We start from the raw sequence: 22312 nt of genomic DNA, 5'->3' as shown, positions 1-22312 counted from the left end.
TTCACATGATTAAATTAACTAATTCTTTGCTCAGAAATCAGTTACCCACCTTATCTTATCCATTTTCCTCATTATCTAAAATCTATTAAATCATTAAACAGTTTCCTCATCATGTTTAGTCTTATGCTTGTTAAAATTTTATCTTGTTTTCATTAATTTAGTTTTTTCTTCAAAATTTTGTTCAATTTGAATCTCATGTTCCTTCATGTTTGTATTACAATTTTGCTTATTGTGTTTCATTTGTATAACCTGAAAGTCAGAAATATATCAAGATGTATTGTTTCCTGTTTCTATGTAATGATATGCATTCATATGATATTCATATGTAATTGATACAAAAAAAATCATTCCTTTGTATCAATTTAATTAAAAAAATACATTAATATATTGATAGCTGTTAAGTAAAACCTCATGCTTTCTTCCATCTGCCTTTGGATATGTGGGTACATAAGCAAATGTTAAATACACTAAGTCAGCAATGGATTTTCAGTGTTGAGAGTTGTATAATATCCATGAAAACACTATCTGTCCAAAAATGCCTTAATTTGTGTTCTATACTCTTAAGCAAAATGAAACATTTATTTATAACAACATGTAAGTATAAAAACCTATTAAGTCATAAATACATATCTTTTCCAGAATTACAGAGTAGTTCCTGTGGCAATCCAGGAGTTCCACCAAAGGGCATTTTGTATGGTCAAAGATTTGATGTTGGTGACAAAATCCGATACAGCTGTGTAACTGGATATATTTTGGATGGACACCCACAGCTTACTTGCATAGCCAGCTCTGTCAATACAGCATCGTGGGACTTCCCTGTTCCTATCTGTAGAGGTAAGATGAATCCTAACATTCTTGAATGCATATGTTAGTATTAACAAATTTTAATCTCTATATTAATAATTAAGTTTTAAACTATTATTAAATAACCCCTCTTTTGAATATTTTGATCTCTTGCTCATATATATGATGTATCTCAGCATATATATCTACTAATTTTTAGGTCAATATTCTACTAAAAATATAATTATAATTTATTTTAAAATATATGTTATGTAATAAGAACTAGAAACCAGCAATAAGTAGAATATAAATGTCTGTGTACACCATACTTGCAACTATGAGAGTGTAGATTTGGGATCTATTAGTGCTTCCGAAGAACTGACTTTTTTTTTAGTAGTAACTTGGCTGTTGACCAAACAGAAATATGAAACTGCCAAAACAATTGAGTTACAGGGTCTTACCTCTTTGTCAGTCAGGCTTGATTATCTTAAGATTTCTATATAGGATGGCCCTTGTATTCTAACAAGTATTGCAGGTCAAATCCTTTTCCCTTGCTCTAGTTAGAAATATAGCAGTAGTAGGGAAACCTGTATTACAAGTAAATCTTATTTTCTGAGAGAAATATTATTAAAGTTAAATAATGTTTGCAGAACAGCAAAAGAAGGTTATGCTGATAAAAGGAAGGCAGTATCATTACTATACACAACCAAAGACAATATGTCAGGCAACCTTGGGATCAGTTTCAAGAATCACAGGTTAATTTTACAAAATGCAACCTTTATATTTGTCTAAAATATTGATGAAGTATTGCAGAGGCTACAAAAACATTCCATCTGAAATTACCGTTCTAATAAATACAGATTGGTTAAAACATGGTTAACCAGCAGTGCAAATAATTGATTATGTATGAGAAAACTGTGTCTTTGGAAATACTGTACTTTCATTTCCAGTTCCTGGATTAGAGCTATTTAATATGTTTATTGATGGTCTTGAAAAAATTACAAACTTATTTTTAATAATACTATTTTCCAGTAAAAACATTTATAACTTCTGAATCTTCTACTCCTACTTCTCAAAAAAATGCTAGCTAATAATGAAGGAGATATAAAATCAAGGCATATATCTAAATTTTATTTCTGGAGGTGAGAATGCAAAGGATATAATGAGAATATGTTGACTTGCAAAATACTTATATTTGTAACAAAAGCAAAGCCTAATGGACTCCATTGCTCAAATTTTCAATCTGCCAATTCTGCCAAAATGAATGGCATAAAAATTGTAATATCGAATGAGTTACACATTTTTCTTTTTGATACATCATCTTTCAGGAGATCTTTGGATATATTTTGGTTTTGCTCCAAGGGGAGATAAAAACATACAGTGTAAATTTAAACTCGTATTATAAACTCCCAAAATAGCCCTGTGGTTAGACATTACTAGTTTGTAAGAAGACTACTACATGAGAATATGAAAACCATTTTTTTTAAACTCATAATTTTGAGAGGTCATTATCTGCACAGTGTCATTTCTTAAGGCAAAATAAAATAAACAAATTGGAAAGGATTCATAAAAAGAGGAAACAAGTTCTGTTAGGTTTCAAAACTCATTTTGTCTAGAGTCTGAAGGACAAACTTTTCCACATACGTGAAAGAAGATTAAGGCAACAGCTTGATTCACTGCAGAAACTCAGAAGAAGGAAAAGATCTTTCTTGAGAAGATAATTCTTTAATCATTAGCAGTAAGGAATTTAATGGGTAAAAGTTTGATGAATAAAAATTTAAGAAAAAACAAGGTATATGTTTAATAGTGGTGGTTACAAATTACTGAAATATAACCTAAGAATTTGGCAGATTCTTGATTTAAGTCTTAACATTATGGCTTAAAGCCTTAATGCAAAAATTGCTGCTAAGGTATTTTTGGGCCATGTCCAATAAAAGAAATATAACCAGTTATTTCCAAGAATTCCTTCTGTGAATCAATGTTTTATATTAGAAACATCTAACTTTACATATAAAATGGACCCTTGTGATTCCATTCAAATGAATCTCTCCTAATTTTGCCTAATACAATTATCCAACACAGAATTCTGCAAAAGGTTGCTAAAGGTGATTACAGACTAATGAGCTTCTTATCTCTTTCTCACTGTTTGCCATAGAGACTCTGATTAAGCACTCATCCTTAAAGATTTCCTGTGATAAATGTCTTATTGTTCCCTACCAATGGTCATTATATCTAACACAGAGGATTCTGACATGAGCAAGAAAAACCCTAAAAACAGTACAAAAATATATTTTGTTCAATATTAATTTAAGGGTTGTTTGTTTGCTTGTTTGTTTTTACATTTCCAAAAAAAATTGAATTTGAAACACACTTAGAAGTCAGCAGGCATAAGATGACAGATGTCTGTAGACCAGCTGTGTGTAAATATCATTCTCATCTGCCTCTTCTACTTCAGAACAAATAAATTTGAGGAGGTTTTTTTTCTTATTATTTTTGATCATTCCTCTTATATTGCCTTCATTTAAATAAAAAGATGAGGAAGAGGTCATGCTTGTGCTGTAGCATTTTGATTATTATGGATTGATGTTTCAAAATGGGGAATTTCATTGAAAACAACAGTGTTTTGTAGTGTCACAAGCATATATGCAGGGCACTACTAAATGTTTTAATTTTTCTTTGTTAAACTATACCAATATTTCCATTTTTTAGAGTTATATATTTTTTGACCAAATTTTATTCATGAAGAAAAGAGTTATTCCTCATATAGGTTCTTATTCCTTTACTTGTCTCCATAGGATTTTATTGAAAAATCAGCAGACATATTTAATGATTGCTTTATTTCATATCCTCTTTCTAACTGAATATGGTTTGAATGCACAAAGATTTTCACCTGTATGTTTTGGTATTAATTAAAATATTGTTAATTTAATAGATTTATTAGAAGTGATAAAAATACCCTAATTATAAAAAAGCTAAATTGTATTTACTCTTTATGGTCAACTATATGGTGTAGTTGGTCTCTATATGAGACAACACTTGAAACGTACTGACATCTGCCTTGGAGTGGATGACAAGCGAGTTGAGAGTTTATGGGCTCAGCTCTAATAGTGGATTAATAAAGGTGACCTTTCTGTGTGTCCTTGCTACACGCCACCTGCTCAGGTGAAGGAGGAAGATGAGGTTTTCTCCAGGCAGCTTGAAGCAGCCACAGAGTCACAGGCACTGGTTCTTGTGAGGGACTTTATCTACCATGCCATCTGTTGGAGAAGCATTGCAGCAAAGCACAAATAATCTATGGAGTTCCTTTGAAAACATTGACTACAATTTCCTGTCACAGGTAGTAGAGGATCCCACAGGGAATGGAGATCTGCTCATCCTCATTAACAACATCTCCTTTTTGGGGATGTGAAGGTTGGTGGCAGCCTTGGCTGCAGTGACCATGAAAATTTGGAGCTATGTATCAGGAAAGGAGGAGCAAGTAAGACTACAGCCATGGACTTTGGGAGGGCTGATGTTAGCAACTTCAGGGATGTTCTTGGAAGAATCCCATGGAAAAAAGCACCACAGGGAAATGGGGTTCAAGAGAGTTGGATGATATCCAAAGTTGACTTCCTGCAAAAGCAATAATGCAATAAGAAATCAGGCAAAGGGGGAGAGAGACCTGCATGGATGAACAAAGAACTCCTGTCATTATTCAAACATAAGCAGGAAATACACGGGAGTTAGAAGCAGCACCAAGCCACATGGAATGAATACAGAGATTGTCAGAATAAGTAGAAATGGGATCAAGAAGGCCACGGCCCATCTGCAATTAAATCTGGCCAAGATGTCCAGGACAACAAGAAGGGCTCCTTAAAATGCATCAATAACAGAAAAAGAACCAAAATGATAATGCGGGCCCATTGGTAAATTGAGGGGTACCCTGGTGACAGAGGATACCAAGAATGTAGAGTTATCAAATGCCTTCTTTGCATCAATCTTCACTGACTGATCAGCCCTCAGGACTCTCTGACACAGACCAGGGTAAAGGAGTCTTAGAAGGAAGACTTTTCCTTGGTGAAGGAGGATTGGGTTAGATAACACCTAAGCAAACCTGACATCCACAACCCCATGGGCTCTGGCTGGAAGTGTCCATGAGAAAACTTCTGGACACCATAACGAGGTCACTCACAGTCATCTTTGCAAGGTCAGGGCAATCAGGAGAGGTGCTTGGAGACTGGAAAAAGCAAATCTCACCCTGATCTTCAAAAAGGACAAGAAGAAGGATACGGGGAACTATTGGCCAGCCAACCTCACTTCAATCCCTGAAAAGGTGATGGAGCACCTCATTCTGAAGACCATCTGTGCCCATATGGAAGACAAGAAGTAATAGATTAGAAGTATTCATCATGGATTCACATAATCAGGTTTGACCAAACAGATTACCTTCTACAGTGAAGCAACCACCTGGATCAATATCCACTGGAGAGAAGTGGATATTGTCTACCTTTTCTTCATCAAGGCTTTTGACAATGTCTCTCACAAAATCCTGATAGACAAAATCAGGAACTACTGACTGGATGAGTGGACAGAGGTAGATTAAAATCTGGCTGAATAACAGGGCTGTAATCAGTGGCATGGGACTTGTCATTTGTTTTTGTCACTTGGGTTGGAGGTTTGTTACTGGCATTGTCCTCCAAGGTCCCATACTGGGCCCAGTATTGTTTAACTTCATCAATGACTTGAACAAAAGGGCCAACGCCTCCTCAGCAGGTTCACTGATGACACAATGATGGGAGGAGTGGCCAATACCTGAGTGCTGTGAGACCTTCAGAAAGACATGACAGGCTGAAAAGATGGACGGGGAAGAGCTGCCTGAAATTCAACAAAGGCAGATGCAGTCCTGCACCTGGGGAAGAATAACTCCATGGACCAGCACAGGCTGGGAATTGATCTGGAAAGCAGCTTTGTGGAGAAAGACCTGGGGGTCCTTGTAGATACAATCCTGTTTCAGGTGTTCTAGATGACCCAGCCTGAGTAGCAAATTGGGACCAGATCACCCACTGTGTTGCCTTCCAAACTTAGAGGTTCTGTGATTCTCTGAATTATACTGTGCACAATCCATGACAAGTTTTTAAATAAACCTTCTCCCCCTAAAACTTAATTTTGATAAGGTTGTTTTAATCATGAAATGTGACAGAAGCTTAATTATATCACCTATTTCTGAGCTAATGTTGCAGCTTGAAGTTTCTCCATAATGCAGTGAGCTAGAAAAAATTTACTGAGGGTAATAAATAATGCTACATTTATATATAATATTTTCATTCTATAAAGATTATGAGATTTAGACACTTTCATAATCAAAGAAGTAATCTGACTTTTATGTCTTCTAAAAAATTCTTATTACATGCTAAAATAGGTGTTGTAAGATTCTCCATTCTATTTTTTTTTTAATTCAGAAATTTTAAGTGCAGAATACACTGTATTCCTAGATGTTCTAATAAAATATTTTTACTATCGCCTATACATATAGCTACAAAATATTTGTCAGTATAAAAATTCTCATTTTGTTTGTATTTTCAACAAGAGACTTGGTTTTTCTACTTGTCTAAGTGAACATGTATATTGATCAGAGGAGTGCACAACCCACTGACTAGCTTCATTTTTTTCCTTTGAAAAAACATATTTCTGCCTTTTTTACTATTTATCTGGGAGGAGATTGTGTTATTTCTTGCATATATGGTCATGACAGGTAAAAGGCTGAAGAGGTTCATACTAAATTCCAAATCTGGGAATTCTGTAACTCCCTTGCAAAATATATGTATGTATGTAATTATAAAGATATGTCTCTTTTTACTTATCATTATAGATGTATAATTAATTTTTTCTTCTTCAGTGGATTTTTTCCAAATGAACTGAATTGAGATACTTATAAGCTCTTATTTTTAAAAGTGATCTAACACATGTCAAAATTGAATTAGAATATTCAGCTCACTATTTAAATATTTTGCCATTTCCTCTATGCAGAACCCACTGGACTGAAAAATTTGTTAATTGCAAGTCACTGGTATAATTGTGTAAGTACACAGATACATGACTACACATATTTCAACTCCCTGAGGTAAGTTTTAGGTCAGATACAACAGAGAGTAGCTTCAAATTAACTTAAAGTGTCTTGTGGACCTTCCAATACACTTATATTTAATGCTTGTATTTGTTTATATAGGGCATAGAATAGTATGGAATTTTAAAAAGAAAACATCTAAAATTAAACTTCACATTATTACCAAGAAATAATCATATACCAGTGTAAGCATTTCACAGACAGATATATTTGGTTGCAGATAGATTTATGATTTTATGAATTCATGTCAAATATAACCTAGTAATATAAACAGTAAAATAAAATTACTGTCTTTGCATCTTTGTTATAAGCTAGTCTTTTTAGGCTGTGTAAAGAACAAAGGAGGATATAAAGTACTGCACTTGATGCCATGTAATGCATTAGCTATTGGAACTGACAATATACACAGAAGAAAAGAGAGTGCACTAACTTGAAAGCAGGAATAAATTACATCTCACAGGGAACGAGCAGTTTTCTGCCTGAAGCGAGTTCTTATACACAAATATTATTCTTATTCTTGGGAAAAGCCCCAGTATAGCTGTGTGAGTCTGGATAAGAGACATGTTGGATTATTTGAGAAAATTTAAAAGAAAACAAAAAAAATATTTTCTAGAATGATTTATTTATACTTAAGCAATTATATATGAGCAGTTTTCCAGAGCTTTTCTGCAGATCCTTCTTGGGACATAAGTAGTCAGTGGCTTAGAATGGCTAACACTCTTATGGGTGGTATTTGAAAAAATATAAATGCCAATGCTGCTACCTAGTATTAGAGACATTAACTAAGATTCTTTGGGGGAGTGGAAATGATGAAAAAAATCTACTATTTTATTGAAATAAGAGAATAATGGTTGGGTGTTTTCAAGCACCATGCTGTGTGCTTTCAAGCAGGGCAGAGAAGATCTGCAAAATAATACCCAGAAAGACATTTTGAGTAACAAAATATACAATACCTTTTGTTGCTTTGAATTTTTGTAATAAAAGAGCTTTGTGATTTCTGTATTTTAGACATCTTTAAAATGTGTAATTTTTTATACCAATAGAATCAACCTTTTCCATTTATGAAAGGCATTGAAATTGCTCCCTACTGTACCCTACCTCACTTATGTTTTCTCATTATATTAGTTTTATTCTCAGGATACGCTCTATTCTTACTGATACTCACTATCAGGGAAATAATGCACAGTCTGCTTGTGTGAAAAAAAAACAAAACCCTGATCCTGAAGAATAGGAAATCCCCATGTAATTTTTATTGTGTGACCAAAACCATGGATTTCTTATCACTGCAAATAGTGGTAATACTTTGCTGAGTTATGTGAAGCTATTTTAAGTCATTACTGATATGCTGTATATCAGGAATTGGTACAGAAATAGAAATGCTTACCACATTAGAATTACCTAACACATATATTCCTAACACTAATGGTAAAATATTCTAATTTTACTGAATTAATAATAAAAACAATGTTAGTGTTACTGATATATATAGTGGCTGTTAAATGTTTTCCTAACTCACTGAAAATATACCAGTAATAATAATGGTCTAACACTCTACATGCTCCTTAAGCAGGCACCACTACTTATAAGAGTTCCAACTGGGTTTAATACAATCAATTCATGTCTAGACCGTGTGCTTCTTCATTTATGATAATGGTGGTCAAATAACAAAGTCCTTAGGATGGATGGAGAACTGCTCCCATGTGAACATTTATGGCATGCAGTGATGTGCTACCAAAGCAGCAAATTACAAATTTTCAGAAAGCTATCTGACTATGGAAACTTTTCTAACAGAAAATAATTAATTTTTATTAGCTTCATTTTTAAATCAGGATTTACATTTTCAAAGCTTTGAATATTGTAAAATATTTTTCTTACTTGTCCTTCCTTTAAATCAGAATATTAATCAGAATATAAGAATCATACTTCCATTTGGTTAACGTAGTTTGGCTTTACACATCTTTATGTAATTTCAGTAATTCCTATCAGTAGTAAAGGTAGTTCTCCTAAGATCCATTAGAAACTTGTATTAGCAGTAGAGTAACCCCCAGGTGGTGTGATATTGTCCAGATTGAAAAGTGATATGCACCAAAGTAATTTAAACTCATCAGTGCAGTAACCATGTTAATTTGGAAAACAAGCCTCTTAACCTACATCTCCAAACACTATACAGAGGACTGAGGAAAGAAGCAGAAATTAACTCTTTCTAAATAAATTAAACTCTGCCTAAAGAAGAAAGAAAGTATATCTAATTATTCCAGGAAGAGAATATTTGTGAAAAATTGTAGTTAATACCAAAGTAAGGAAAAGACAGATATAGCCTTATCTTGCTACTTTTCACAGAAAAAGTACCAATAAGATAAAACTTAATCACAAAATATTGTTCTAACAATTGATAAAGGCAATGAAGAGGAAAAGAGAAAGATCAGATTTTAAATTCAAGAAATCTAACCCAATACTGAACACAATGAAATTTCTTGAGTACCAAAATCTTCATTCCTCCCATTTTAAAGATGGGAATTAGGATTTCTTACACAAGTGGGTGGAAGTTAGTTGGGTGGTTTATGAAAAGCTTGAAACACTGTTTTCATCTCCTCTTAAAGTTTTTCTTAATGAATGAAAAAGGACATAGGAATTGTACTAATTGTTAGTGTTAACATATACTATTGAAATTATGGTGCAAAATTTTCACTGAGGTTAATATAACAGTGAGAATTATACCTGAAAATGAAAAGGATTAGGATTACTCTGAAGAATCAAAATGAGTGAATGGGAAGAAGGAATGTGGAAAAGTAAAATATTGGTTTAGCATGATGTTTAGCATCAAAGCACCATACTAGAATTATCAGTTATAACAAAGACTCAGTCTTTCATATCTGATTTAAAACTAATACCTTCATTTGCTAGAAACACCTAAAGACTGTTCTAAAAGGACGGGTGTTAAATGTATATCTTAATCACAGTTTGGGCTAGTAAATTCTGCTTTTGCAAGGTAATTGTTTCCCTTCAACACCCTTGTGTTCTATAGTTTATTTTCTAGATAGCATTCTTGGGTAAATCCTTTGTAGTTATCAATTAGCAGAAATAATATTTGTAAAATAATTTGAGATACTTTGATAGTAATTACTGGAAATCCCAGGTGCATTAATTCAATTTACTAAACTGCTTAATCTAAAACCTTTGGCTGCCATAGGCTTCTAAACAGACTAGTACATTTCCCTGACATTATTGAAATTATGGCTTGACAAACCTTTTAATATCACTCAGTTTCTGCCTAAAATGAGAATTTACCTGGATATAAATGGAAATTGTGAAAATGCTGTTCAGTATTTCGGTATCACTTTGCAAATTCTGATCCGGAAGGCAGAAATCATAGCAAATTAGTTTCCTGGGGAGTATTTAAAGCCCTTCAAATATTTCTTCAAAAGAATAAATGAGGGCCAGTAGTAGGTTTTTTTGCCAATGAAATATTTAATTGCTAAAATTCTGGCATGATATTTTAGCATTCCTTAAGACTACATCTGTCTAAGACTGCATCTTTCTTAGCCTAAAGATTGGTTCACCTATGGAACATCAATCTTCATCTTAAGCATTAATTAATCTTGTTCTCATAATTAGAGGAAATGTTGCTGGTTTATTTAAATATTAAGACATCACTTTTGGTTTCTTGTGGGATGGTTTTCAAAACTGTAGCTTGTGTTTTAGTTCCAATATCTACAATTGTACACTTATGAAGGAGTCTGAAGATGATGCTCTTGTGCTACTAAAATAAATCTGGAATTCCACAAAATGTATTAATCTTTTCATTCAACTCTACAAATTCAGAGGCTAAAACCAATTTGCCTTAAATTATCTTGACTCTGGAATGGCATTTAAATTTAATGATGTTGTAGCATTTTTGCTACATGTGTATGAAAGATTCCATCAGCAAAGATTTATTTTCTCACAGAACTACTGTAATGAACATATAGATTAAACATTCCATTTTGTTAATTCATTCATCTTGTATGTTGGCCTTCTGAGTTTTGTTCAGGATTAAACCTCTGATGGTATATCTGTACAAATGTAGCACACTAAATTTCTTTTGCATTTCTGTTAACCAGTGCAGATAACCTTATCTCAGCTGCACAAAACAGTTCATGGGTAAAAGTTCTCTTTGCACTACATCATCAAATTAATTCTGGGTTCTTTCAAGGCAAACTGAGAGGAGGTCAAAAATTTTAATTTTGAAAATTTAGTATCACTAGCTGCCTCATCAATTTAACCTTCCTAAACCAAATAATATTAACATTGGCTGGTATTTTGCAGTTCAGAGAAAGAACTGAAGTGGTGTGCAACACTTCCTAGTGTGCAGTTATGCATCAGTACTCTCCATGCCACAGTTCCCTCATCTTTAATTTTTAAGATTTAATATCATATCACAATATTATATAATTCACATAATCACAGCATCATTAAGGTTAGAAGAGACCTTCAGGTTATCTAGTCCAACCATCAACCAAGCACCACCATAACCACCCCTAAACCATATCCCCAGGTGCCACATCCAGATGCCTCTTGAACACTTCCTTAGATGGTTCCTCCATCACATTCCTGGAATATTTGTCCGAATGCCTCATCATTATTTTGGCAAAGTATTTTTTCTAATATCTAATCTGAGCCTCCTCTGACACAATATCAGGCCATTTCCCTTAGAGACATGACAGAAGAGACAAACACTCATATTTTGCACTTCTTTCTGAAATAATTGTAAGTATGTAAATTTAATTTTTTTGCATACATCTTGTAAAATGTAAAAGCTGTGTAACTAATAGTGAAAAAAAATCTTTGTTTTTGATGTCTGCTATTTCCCAATTTTGCCATCTTTAGAAAACATGAGGAAATCAGATCTTTTTCAATATCAGTACTTACATAATCAAGTTGAAAATAAAATAATTTTAAACTAAAATCCATGGGAAACAGACATTTTGACCCACATTTAAGTCAGGTAGCAGTGGACAGGGGTCATAAACAAAGGATGCAGAATGATGGGCACATGGGTGACAGCAGAAATAAGGCAAGGTGAAAGCATAACTGCCTCAGGTCAGACTGGGACACAAGCAGGAGTCACAGAAGAGTGAAATTGTTGGAATAACTGAGATAAGTAGGACAGCTCACATGGCTGGAGTATAACAAAAGATGTATGCAAACTTCTCAGAAGAAAAAGATGAAGGATGGGCTGGTGGAGAGTTTGTGGATTAGGATCAGAGAATAGAACAATCAAGGAACTCATATAGTCAGACTGTTACACCCCAGTGAATAAGGGGGAGGAAAGGTGTGAATTGCTCTTCAAAGAGCTCAAGGAAGCCTCTAATTCACACACTGTAGTTCTCATACACTTTAACCTTCCTGTTTCTTGTTGAAAAGGCAATAGGGCAGAGTGAAAACTATAAGAATTTCAGAAGATCTTAACAAATTCATACCTGCATTCCACTGCAAGATTTATTCCCACTAGATAATTGCCCAGAAGTTTTTAAAAACCTTCCAATTTTTCAAAGGCAGTCAAAGGTTTTCTGTATTTTGTATTAAATATTATTAGAAAGAACTTTTATAATTTACTCCACATATCTCTTTCCCACTAAAATGTAAACATACTGTCTTCCATCTCCCTCTTCCCTCCCCCCATATATACTTTTGTATTTGTGCACATTAGAAACCAATTATTTTATTCATCTTTGCAACTTCTTAGTACATATTTAGTTTTTGTCTTCTTTAACTACTATAATATTAATGCTATCTTACTTCATAACTCATGAGACCACTAGTAATGTTTGCTAATCTCCTCTTGTTTTTTAAAATTTATCTATTATTTCTTTTGAAGTGTTGGTCCCTGATTAGCAAAGACTAACTAAGAAGTTTTGTGCTTCATGGATCACAGCTCATATGTACAGCATGCTCTTTCTGGTCTCTGGATTTGTCCAGTTATGCAACCAGTTAATCTGTGAGGGTAATTTTAATTATTGCCCCATTTTTTAAATAATGTCCTGGCTTTTAAATAACATTTCTAATGAAAAAATTTAGGTTTTAGTTTTCTTGTTGATTGATTTGGTTTGGTTGTTTTTTGGTTTTTTCAAAACATTAGTTGAATTCCAGGTAGGTAGGCAAAGCTTTTATGCTTCTGTTTTGTTCATGGAATAAAGCACTTTTGGTTAGGCACAAATTAAAGTGCTTCAGTAGACAAATTTGGCCAAAGTCCCAGAATAATATGGTGTTTATTTACTGCAATCTATAAATCTCCAGGCTGGCCAAAAATGTGGTGTCAAATTCCAATTTTCTAACTATCTGAAGTAAAAAGCAAAGTACATGCATCTATAGGAAAAATTCTGCAATTTAACTCTTCATTTACTCTTATTTCATTTAATACAAATACTGAAAAGGCAGTATTTGGAGATTCGGTCCTCCTGCATCTTTGAGCACCAAGTGAAAATGCTGAAATAGTGGTTACTTCATGTCAAACTGAAAGAATTATGATTTTTTTTTTTCTACGTTTGTTTATTAGAACATGACTTAAAAAGCAGAGGTTTATTAGTAACAATAATGATTGCAACTTCATAAGCAAACATTCAGGAATTTTATTTTAATTGGAGATGAAAGCTCAAAGAGTTTCTGTCATTTATCCCAGTTGTGTGGATATTATCCATATACCAAGGATTTATTAAGTGTTCAGTTTCCACTAGGAACACCAAAGACTGAAGTCAAATTTTATAATCATTAACAAACACTAGGCTTCCATCACCTGAGTAAATCAAAATAAAGTGACTGATATTCACTGAGCTAGGGTTTAGCACTCATAAATAAATGGCACAGCAAATGGATTAAGAGCACTCCTTCACTGAAAGGAGAAAGCAGAGGAATGGACAGCACAAGCAATAGCTGGCAGTCTGGATTCTCAAGTACAATAATATAGGTTTTTCTCTTTCCTAATTCCCTGCTAGAGAAGTCAGTTCTTTCTAGATAACCTGCAGTTATGCATTAGTCATAGTATAAGATTAATAACTGCAGAAGAAGAATAATAACTGCATTTTAAATACAGCTAAGTCAGCAAAGTGACTTGCCAACCATTTGCTCTTTCTAAATGTTCCAGGCAGCCACAGTAGGTCCAGATATTCTTTATGTCTAAGTGCATGGTGACTCCATTATCCTCTTTTGCAGTTAACTGTAGCTGCTCAAGTATGCTTGAACTGTGCAAGAAAAAGAAGTATATATAACTGTGGCTATAAGCTATATAGCTATAGCTATATAACTATAGCTATGTAGCTATATAGATGATAGTGTGTGTGTGGAAAAATTCCTACTATTTAAAGAGACCTCTTAAAAGAGACTTTTATCTGCCATTTTGCAAATTTATGACTTGCTTTCTGAGTCTGTAAACTCTTGCCTTAAATTAAACACAGCCTCATATGTCTCACACAGTTTGATGGCACTTTTGGGAACTGTTTTTCATGTTATTACAGGTTTAACATTCGATCACAGTCTTGCACAGTTTTTTGTAGGTTTTTCTTTTTTTTTTTTTAATAAATAGAGATGTACTCAACTACAATCAGAAAATAAAATATAGGTTCAACATATGGTGAATATGTTCATGGTTCCTTTCACTTATCTTTCCTTCTGACAATCTTATATCAGTAGAACAAGGTCCTCCCCTTTTGATCCTGTTTCATCTGAAGCTGTCTGGAGGAGTGGCTGGATATTCCAATCATGTATAGTTAATACAGTAAGGAATGTTTCATTTCACTTTCTAGTGGTCTTATAATTATCAGATTAAAGATATAATAAATTAGATATTTTCATTAAATATGTGAGACAAAACCTGATTACTGTAATTTTATTCTTTTTACTTCTGTAAATACCAATTAAAAGGCCTTTCCTTCTCTGTGCTAAGGATAATTATCTTAAATTTAAACCAAGAAGTCCCCCCCAAATTTTATTGATGCAGCTGTTTGTGCATGATATACTCAGTTCATTAGCAAAATAGAGAAAAACCACCAACCAGCTTAATGATTTTTACATTATTTTTCTCCACTTCATTCCCAATAGTGACACATTTTTCTGTTTGTCCAAAAAGCCTTAGTAAAGGTGTTTGTTTTCACATATGTAGTAATTTCCTAATGTTATTTTAAGAACTGTAGTTGACAAAGAGACCAGAGTACACTGTATACCATGTTCTTGGACGTAGTATTCCCTGGCCATATGCTCCTTGGACTGAATTTCAACCATTCCAGGAAGGCAATTTAACAATTCATTTTCTGTAAGAATAAAGAAACTGCATCTAAGCCTGAGATCTTCTATACTCTGAAAAGTATATTGTAGTATTCAATGGCTTTTCTGTGGTGAACCTATCCATTCATAATTTCCTAAAAGTACAGGTGCTGAAGACATGTGTAATCAAGTTATTTCTATTTGTCAGTAAGAATTTTTCCGTACACTCCTACTTATTTATATTTTGAAATTAAACTACCATTTTACATTTCAACTATGTAGTGGGTAAGTGTATGAATTTAGACGTCCACAAAGTTTAACTATGCAAGTAGTCTCCTTGGACAGACATTGACTTTAGTATCTGTTCCAGTAGCATTAAAAAGCTAAAAAGAAACTAAGGAAATAGGTTTCATATATCTTATAGTCTAAGAACCATAGCAGGAATGTATTTTTAAGCAAATCTTTCTATATTTTTATGGGTATTTTTAAATTTTTTTAAAGAAAGGTGATATTAAAAATCTTGAATACTTAATGAAATTTTTTCTCTCATTTTTAAAACAAGAAAAAATGTAATTAGTGATGTTGAATGAATTTACATTGTAAATATATATTAATGGACTTCTAGATTATAACTGCCATATTTGGAGCATTTGCTGAAACACATTAATTTTTTCAGGGGATTTGGAGGTTTCCATATCAGTCAGGCTATCCACTGGATATGCTGTTACTAAGTTATGTTTAGCTGGTCTTCCAGTGTTCTGTTTCTGTTAAAAACAGCATTAGCATGTTCCAAACATGATATCTGACCTTTCCTCTGAATAGTGACTCTCCTTAAAACAATCATATAGCTATATAAGGGAATATTCATGTTCTTGCCATGCCAAGTTTCCTGCTGATCACTTTTAGTTTTGACTGTTAATTCTTTCTGCATAATTATTTACCAAGCATATTTTAAAGAGTACATAAGCTACGAGGACATTATATAAAAACCTGCAGTAACATATGAGATAAAAACAGCATGAGGTGAAATTTCCATGTATCATAGATGTGTTGAGAGGGTAAGGAGAGATTATTTAGAATATCAATTTTCTTTGCCTCAATGCATTGACACAGTATTTGGAACAGAGATTTATCCTTCTGACCTATCCTGAAAGAAACTACTATCAGAACCTAGGTATCATAAAGCCTTGCTGCCTGTGCTCCTCTACCACCTCTCTGGGAAGCTTATTCCAAAGCTTGACAAGCACTCACATGAAGAAATGTTTTCCTAATAGCCAATCTAAACGTCTTCTGCTGTAACTTGAGACAATTTCCTCTTGTTCCATCTCTTGTTACCCAGGAGAAGAGACCAACAGCCACCTGTCTATCACCTCCTTTCAGGCAACTGAGAGAGTGATGCCTCCCTTGAGCCCCCTTGGCTCGAGGCTAAACACTCCGAGCTCTCTCAGCTGCTCCTCATCAGACTTGTGCTCCAGTCTCTTCACCAGCCCTTCTCCAGACAGACTCCAACCTCTCATTTTCTTTATCATAGTGGGAGGCCCAGAATTTACAGGATTCATGGTGTGGCCTCACCAGAGCTGAGTGAAGAGGTACAATCACTACCCTGGCCCTGCTGATCACACAATCACTGACACAGGTCAGACTGTCATTGACCTTGGCCAGTTGGACTCACTGCTAGATCATGTTCAGCCACTGTCCAACCAACATCCCCAGGTCCTTTTCCATTAGGAACCTTTACAGCCACTTCCCCAAGTTCCAGTGAACTGAATGGTGATAGTAAGAGGCAAAAAAGAATAACAGAGGAAGTGGGAAAGATAACAGAATAACAGAATAATGAGGTTGGAAGAGACCTCTAAGATCATCAAGTCCAACCTATGCCCTTAACACCTCAACTAGACTATAGCACTGAGCACCATGTCCAGTTCTTTTTTTAAACACATCCAGAAATGGTGATTCTACCACCTCCCTGGGAAGACAGTTCCAGTACTTTATTATTCTTTTGGTGAATTTTTTTTTCCTAATGTTCAACCTATATCTTCCCTGACGAGGCTTGAGACTCTGTCCTCTTGCTCTCTCAATTGCTGCCCGATGGACTGACCCCCACCTGTCTATAACCTCCCTTCAGGAAGTTTTAGAGAATAAGGTCACCCCTAAGCCTCCTCTTCTCCAGGCTGAACAACACCAGCTCCCTCAAACATTCCTCACAGGGCTTGTGTTCCAAGCCCCTCACCAGCCTTGATGCCCTCCTCTGGACGTGCTCGAACATCTCAATGTCCTTCCTAAACTGAGAGGCCCAGAACTGGACACAGCATTTAAGATATGGTCTCACCAGCACCAAGTATAGGGGAAGAATAACCTCCCTACTCCTTCTGGTTACAGAATTCCTAATTCAGGCCAGAATGCTATTGGTCTTCTTGGCCACCAAGGCACACTGCTGGCTCATATCTAACCAGCTGTCGACTAGCACCCCCAGGCCCCTTTCCGCCTGAACACTATCCAGCCACACCATCCCCAGCTTGTAATGTTGTAGGGGATTTTTGTGGCCAAAATTTAGAACTCGGCACTTAAACTTATTAAACTTCATGCTATTGGACTCTGCCCATCCATCCAACCCATTTAAGTCTCTCTGCAGAGCTCTCCTTCCTTCCAATAAATCAACACAAGTTCCCAGCTTAGTGTTGTCTGCCAATTTACTAATGAAGGACTCGATGCCCTCATCCATGTCATCTATAAAAATATTAAATAAAACTGGCCCCACCACAGATGCCTGAGGGACCCCACAGGTGACTGTCCCCAGCTGGATGCAGCACCGCTCACCAGCACTCTCTGGGCCCGGCCATCCAGCCAGTTCCTATCCAGCAGAGAGCTCCTGTCCCAGCTGTGGGCTGCCAGCTTCTCCAGGAGTGTGCTGTGGGAGACAGTATCAAAGGCCTTGCTGAAGTCTAAATAGGCAACATCCACAGCCTTTTCTGCATCCACCAGATGGGTCACCTGGTCATAGAAGGAGATCAGGTTGCTCAAACATGACCTACCTTTTGTAAACCCATGCTGGCTGGGTCTGATACCCTGGCCATCCTGTAAGTGCTGTGCGATAGCACTGAGTATGAACTGTTCCATTATCTTACCTGGTACTGAGGTCAGGCTAACTGGCCTATAATTACCAGGATCTTCCTTCCTACATTTTTTGCAAACGGGTGTCACTTTGGCCAGTTTCCAATTGTCTGGGACTTCACCAGTGAGCCAGATGGAGAGCAGATTTGCAAGTTCATCTGCCAGCTCCCTCATAACCCTAGGGTGGATCCCATCTGGGCCCACTGATTTATAAGTATCCAAGTGTCCCAGCAGTTCTCTGACTGCCTCATCTTGGATAACAAGAGAACCAAATGAAGGTGAAGGGATTCAAAGGATTATGCTACAACAGATTTACTGTGCTACTGGGAAGAGTAATATATATGCTATTTTGGTAAACAAAGACACTATCTAGGAAGATTTTGTTTTTAGTACAAATCTATATTAATTTTGTATGTTGGATCCATGGTCCTACCTTTTACAGAACTCCTAAGATGATTCTGGAAAAGAGCATATAAATTCAGGATGATATGTATCTGCACATAAATCTGTCTTTCAGAAGTATAGTTTTCAAGCATTCATTCTGTCAAATTTCTGACTATCAGCTCTGGAGGTATCCACAAGAAATGCAAGAAATAGTTTTAATTATCATAAGCTGAAGTTGCCTAATGAACAATATTTCTTCAACAGCAGTAATATAATTCTTAAGATTACAGATTTTATAAGTTTGGTCAGTCAGGGAAATTATTTTACAGTTTTTCCAGGCTCTGTTTACTGGAAAAGCTACAGGGTAAGCTGTTTTTTCAGTATCTTCTTCAGTCTGTGATAGCACATTGTTGTTTACATGCCTTGTTTCTCCATTATGAATACTACTGCTCACCACCTACAACCTTAGATAAATTGCTTAACCAAAGATTCCTATGGGCATAGAAGAGCCAGAAATATGTGTCATGTATCATGAATTGCTAAGTCTGACACCACATATTAATTCTGTTTGTTTTGTACTGTTGCATATAGCCTTACAACCATTCTAATTTCAAGTATCTTTGGATTATATTTGCTTCTGTCTCATGTCTACCCTGCTATTTGTAAGACTACCTGCCATTTTGAACAAGGATGCTATAATGATCTTGTTATTAGCCAAATAATTTCCTCTCAGACATAATTCCAGTGCTGCATATTATCTGCTTTGTGCCAGCACTCTGGAAATGGTTTACAGACAATAGTGATTTTGTAGCCCTCTAGTCCAAGAACAAATTAATGTATAATCTGCACAATGTCAGCACAGGAGTTGGCAGGCTTAGTAGATTCTACTGCATTTCAGCCATTTTCTGGCTAGGGTAGTACATAGAAGGTCCAATGAAGAGATTTTCTAAATGTGTACAAATAATTACACTAACAGCCCCCTTTTCCATCATCCCAGTATTTGATTCTTCCAATCTTTCTAATGATACACCATTTTTCTTAATTTTTATACAATCATCTGAAAGATCTATGGTCCAAATCAAGAAGCTGCTAGCAAAGAGCTTTGCCATCAGTATTTAGATACGTTTGAAGAGTAGCTTGAAATTTATAAACAACTCTAGCACACTAAGAGAACACATTTATTTCTGAACACTGATCAGATATCTCTGTTCAGTAAAAACTTTCAGTTTGTGGATAAATATTACGCACATTTTTAAAAAAATATGTAAAAAGTGAAGATAAAGATATGAGCATTAAGATTCTACAAATGAACAAATGTCATGAATTTAATGATGTCTGTCTTATTATTTGTACATTTAGGAAAGAATATGGAATTTTGGAACAAAAATGCATTTGTTCCTCTCCCTGTCATCGATTTAGGGACTTCTGACTATATACCATTCATATCTAATTATAACATTTGTCATAGCTACCTCCAAAGATTTCATGTTGCTAAACTACCATTTCATCTTTGTATCAAAATCTAAAGAAAACCCAAATAACAAATGAAGAAAAATGAACTGATTAAATCACAGACACTTCTAGTAGGTATGTAAACAGTCAACACACAATTTTCAAGGTCTCATAGCCCCTGCCCAGAGGCTGCAAACCTCAGTGAAATTTATTTTGTAACTACAGATTAGAAACTCTGAAAAAAATTGACAGTATTTAATTTGAACAAATATTTGACAAGCAAAATAGGCCTATGCAAACTGAAGCCTTATGGAGAATCTGAAGATGAGGAGCCTCTAAAGACTGTTTTGCAGATTTGGCCCATGAGTATAAGTATGAAAGTTCATCTAAGAATAAGCACAGGCTACCCCAGAGAAGGAAAGAAAGGAACTCAGGACAGCCCTGTTTAAAGGCATAGGCCTCAGACATCTAATTGCAAGTACTGGGATAGGTGGTATGTGCTGTGTTTCAGACTCAAAACCACTGACAGTGATTTTATGTTCAGTGTGTATGATGCAGTGTTTTCCATACAGGAAGTAAATCTAAAATTGTGTACATGCATATGTGTATATGCAGATTATTTCTTCTTTTAAATATTCAGACAGATGAAATACAGTATTCCCACTGAGGTTCTATTAAAAAAAAAAAGCTGCAGTTTTTGCATAGATTGTCTTGATACCAAATGTGTCAGATGGCTGGGTGGAATTCAACTTGAAGAGATTTAGGAAGTTTCTACAGGGTCACTTGGAACTTTTTATATGCTGTTGCTTCTTAAAAATTGGATTGCTTTAACTATTACTTGACTTCTTATTTTTAAATATACTTACATATTTTTTAATATCTTTAAAATGTGAGAGAGTAGAGTTGGTATAAGTCAACCAAAAATATTATCTTGTCCTGTGTAGCGTACTTTCATGTTGTATTGTTCTTCATTTCATGAAATTTATCCTGTGTCCTTTGGCAATATATGTGTGGTATTAAGTGAAGATCTATATTTGAAAAATAAAACAAGTTGTTGCTACATAATTAGAAAGCATTATGTGATCACCAGTTCCCTAGAGGAGTCTATCCTGCACACTGGCAGGGTTTCCATGGAAACAAGAACATTATTAAAGACTCCAAAAAGTCCTGTCTTTCTCTGATTTGTCCCCTTTCCTCTTTTTTAGGTAGTTTGTGTTGTGCATAAGCATTTCATTTCAAATTGTGCAATAAATGAAAACATTTAATCCCCTCATTAAATGGAATATATTTCTTTCTATAATAAGCCCTGAAATTCTGTGAATCTAGAGCCACTGTCCTAATTTTAGGCAGTTTTATATTAAGAAGATATGTCTATTCATTTACTGAGAGTGAATGAGAAATGTGACCTAGACTGCTATTTCTCTGTCATGATTATTTTTTCTAGTAGATTAAAAAAAAAAAAAAAAAAAGCAAGAGGAATGTGGTATGGGCATGTGACTTACATCAGCCTAGTAACTTTCTTTCTCCATATCTGAATTTCCATAGCTCTTAAAGAATAGCAGCACTTAGATGGTGGGGTTTCTTTCTTGGACTTTCTTGCATTTAAACATTTCCTCTGGGCTCTGAACTGTGTATGCAATTGAGAGGTTTGTTGACAACTGCAGAGAAATCATACTTGCAAAAATACAATGTTTTGATGAGAAAACATATTCTCATCAAAGAGAAAGATTCATTTAACAGGACAGCAGTAAATACATTGTTAAATCTATCTTGGTAATGGAAATGAAACTGTGTTATCTTACTAATAGAAGTATCATGTTCTCTTCTGGGATCTTTGAAAAACAGAGCTTAAGTAAGACTGATTTGGTTTTTTTTCCATTTCTCAGATGTCCCTTTCTTCTCATGATAATTAATTTTCATATTATATGACTACTTCACATTAAAACCACATAACATTTTTTATTCATTTTTACAGCAGTTCTCAAAATTTTTAGTATTTAGGAATACTATTAGATGACCAAAGAGTCAATCAGCCTTCTGTACTATCAACTTAAATGAAGTTACAAAGCAGAATGGTGTTTAGCTAGATTTGGAATAGACAGGATGAGAGGGATTCCTCCAAGCATCTTCAATATAGAAGTCTACATGTTCACTACATTTCTTATGTTCTCTGCTAAAAGACATTATGATATCATTTAGGTTGGAAGGGGCCTCAGGAGGCCTTCTGTCCACTAGGCCTTCTGT

General features: G+C 34.9%; 1 protein-coding gene across 6 annotated transcripts in view; it reads left to right on the top strand.

Annotated features, from left to right (window-relative positions):
• The window catches only part of CSMD3 (CUB and Sushi multiple domains 3), a 578243-nt gene that overhangs the window by 152040 nt on the left and 403891 nt on the right, over positions 1-22312 (top strand). For all 6 annotated transcript variants that reach the window (XM_085572460.1, XM_085572459.1, XM_085572458.1 and 3 more), the window contains exon 4: positions 640-834. In XM_085572460.1, the coding sequence (XP_085428586.1) occupies positions 640-834 (195 nt within the window). The remainder of the gene's footprint in view (positions 1-639; positions 835-22312) is intronic.

Source organism: Lonchura striata, chromosome 2 (genome assembly GCF_050655825.1).
Source record: "Lonchura striata isolate lonStrDom1 chromosome 2, ASM5065582v1, whole genome shotgun sequence".
Classification (NCBI taxonomy): Eukaryota; Metazoa; Chordata; class Aves; order Passeriformes; family Estrildidae; genus Lonchura; species Lonchura striata.
This window is presented reverse-complemented; position numbering and strand designations above follow the sequence as displayed.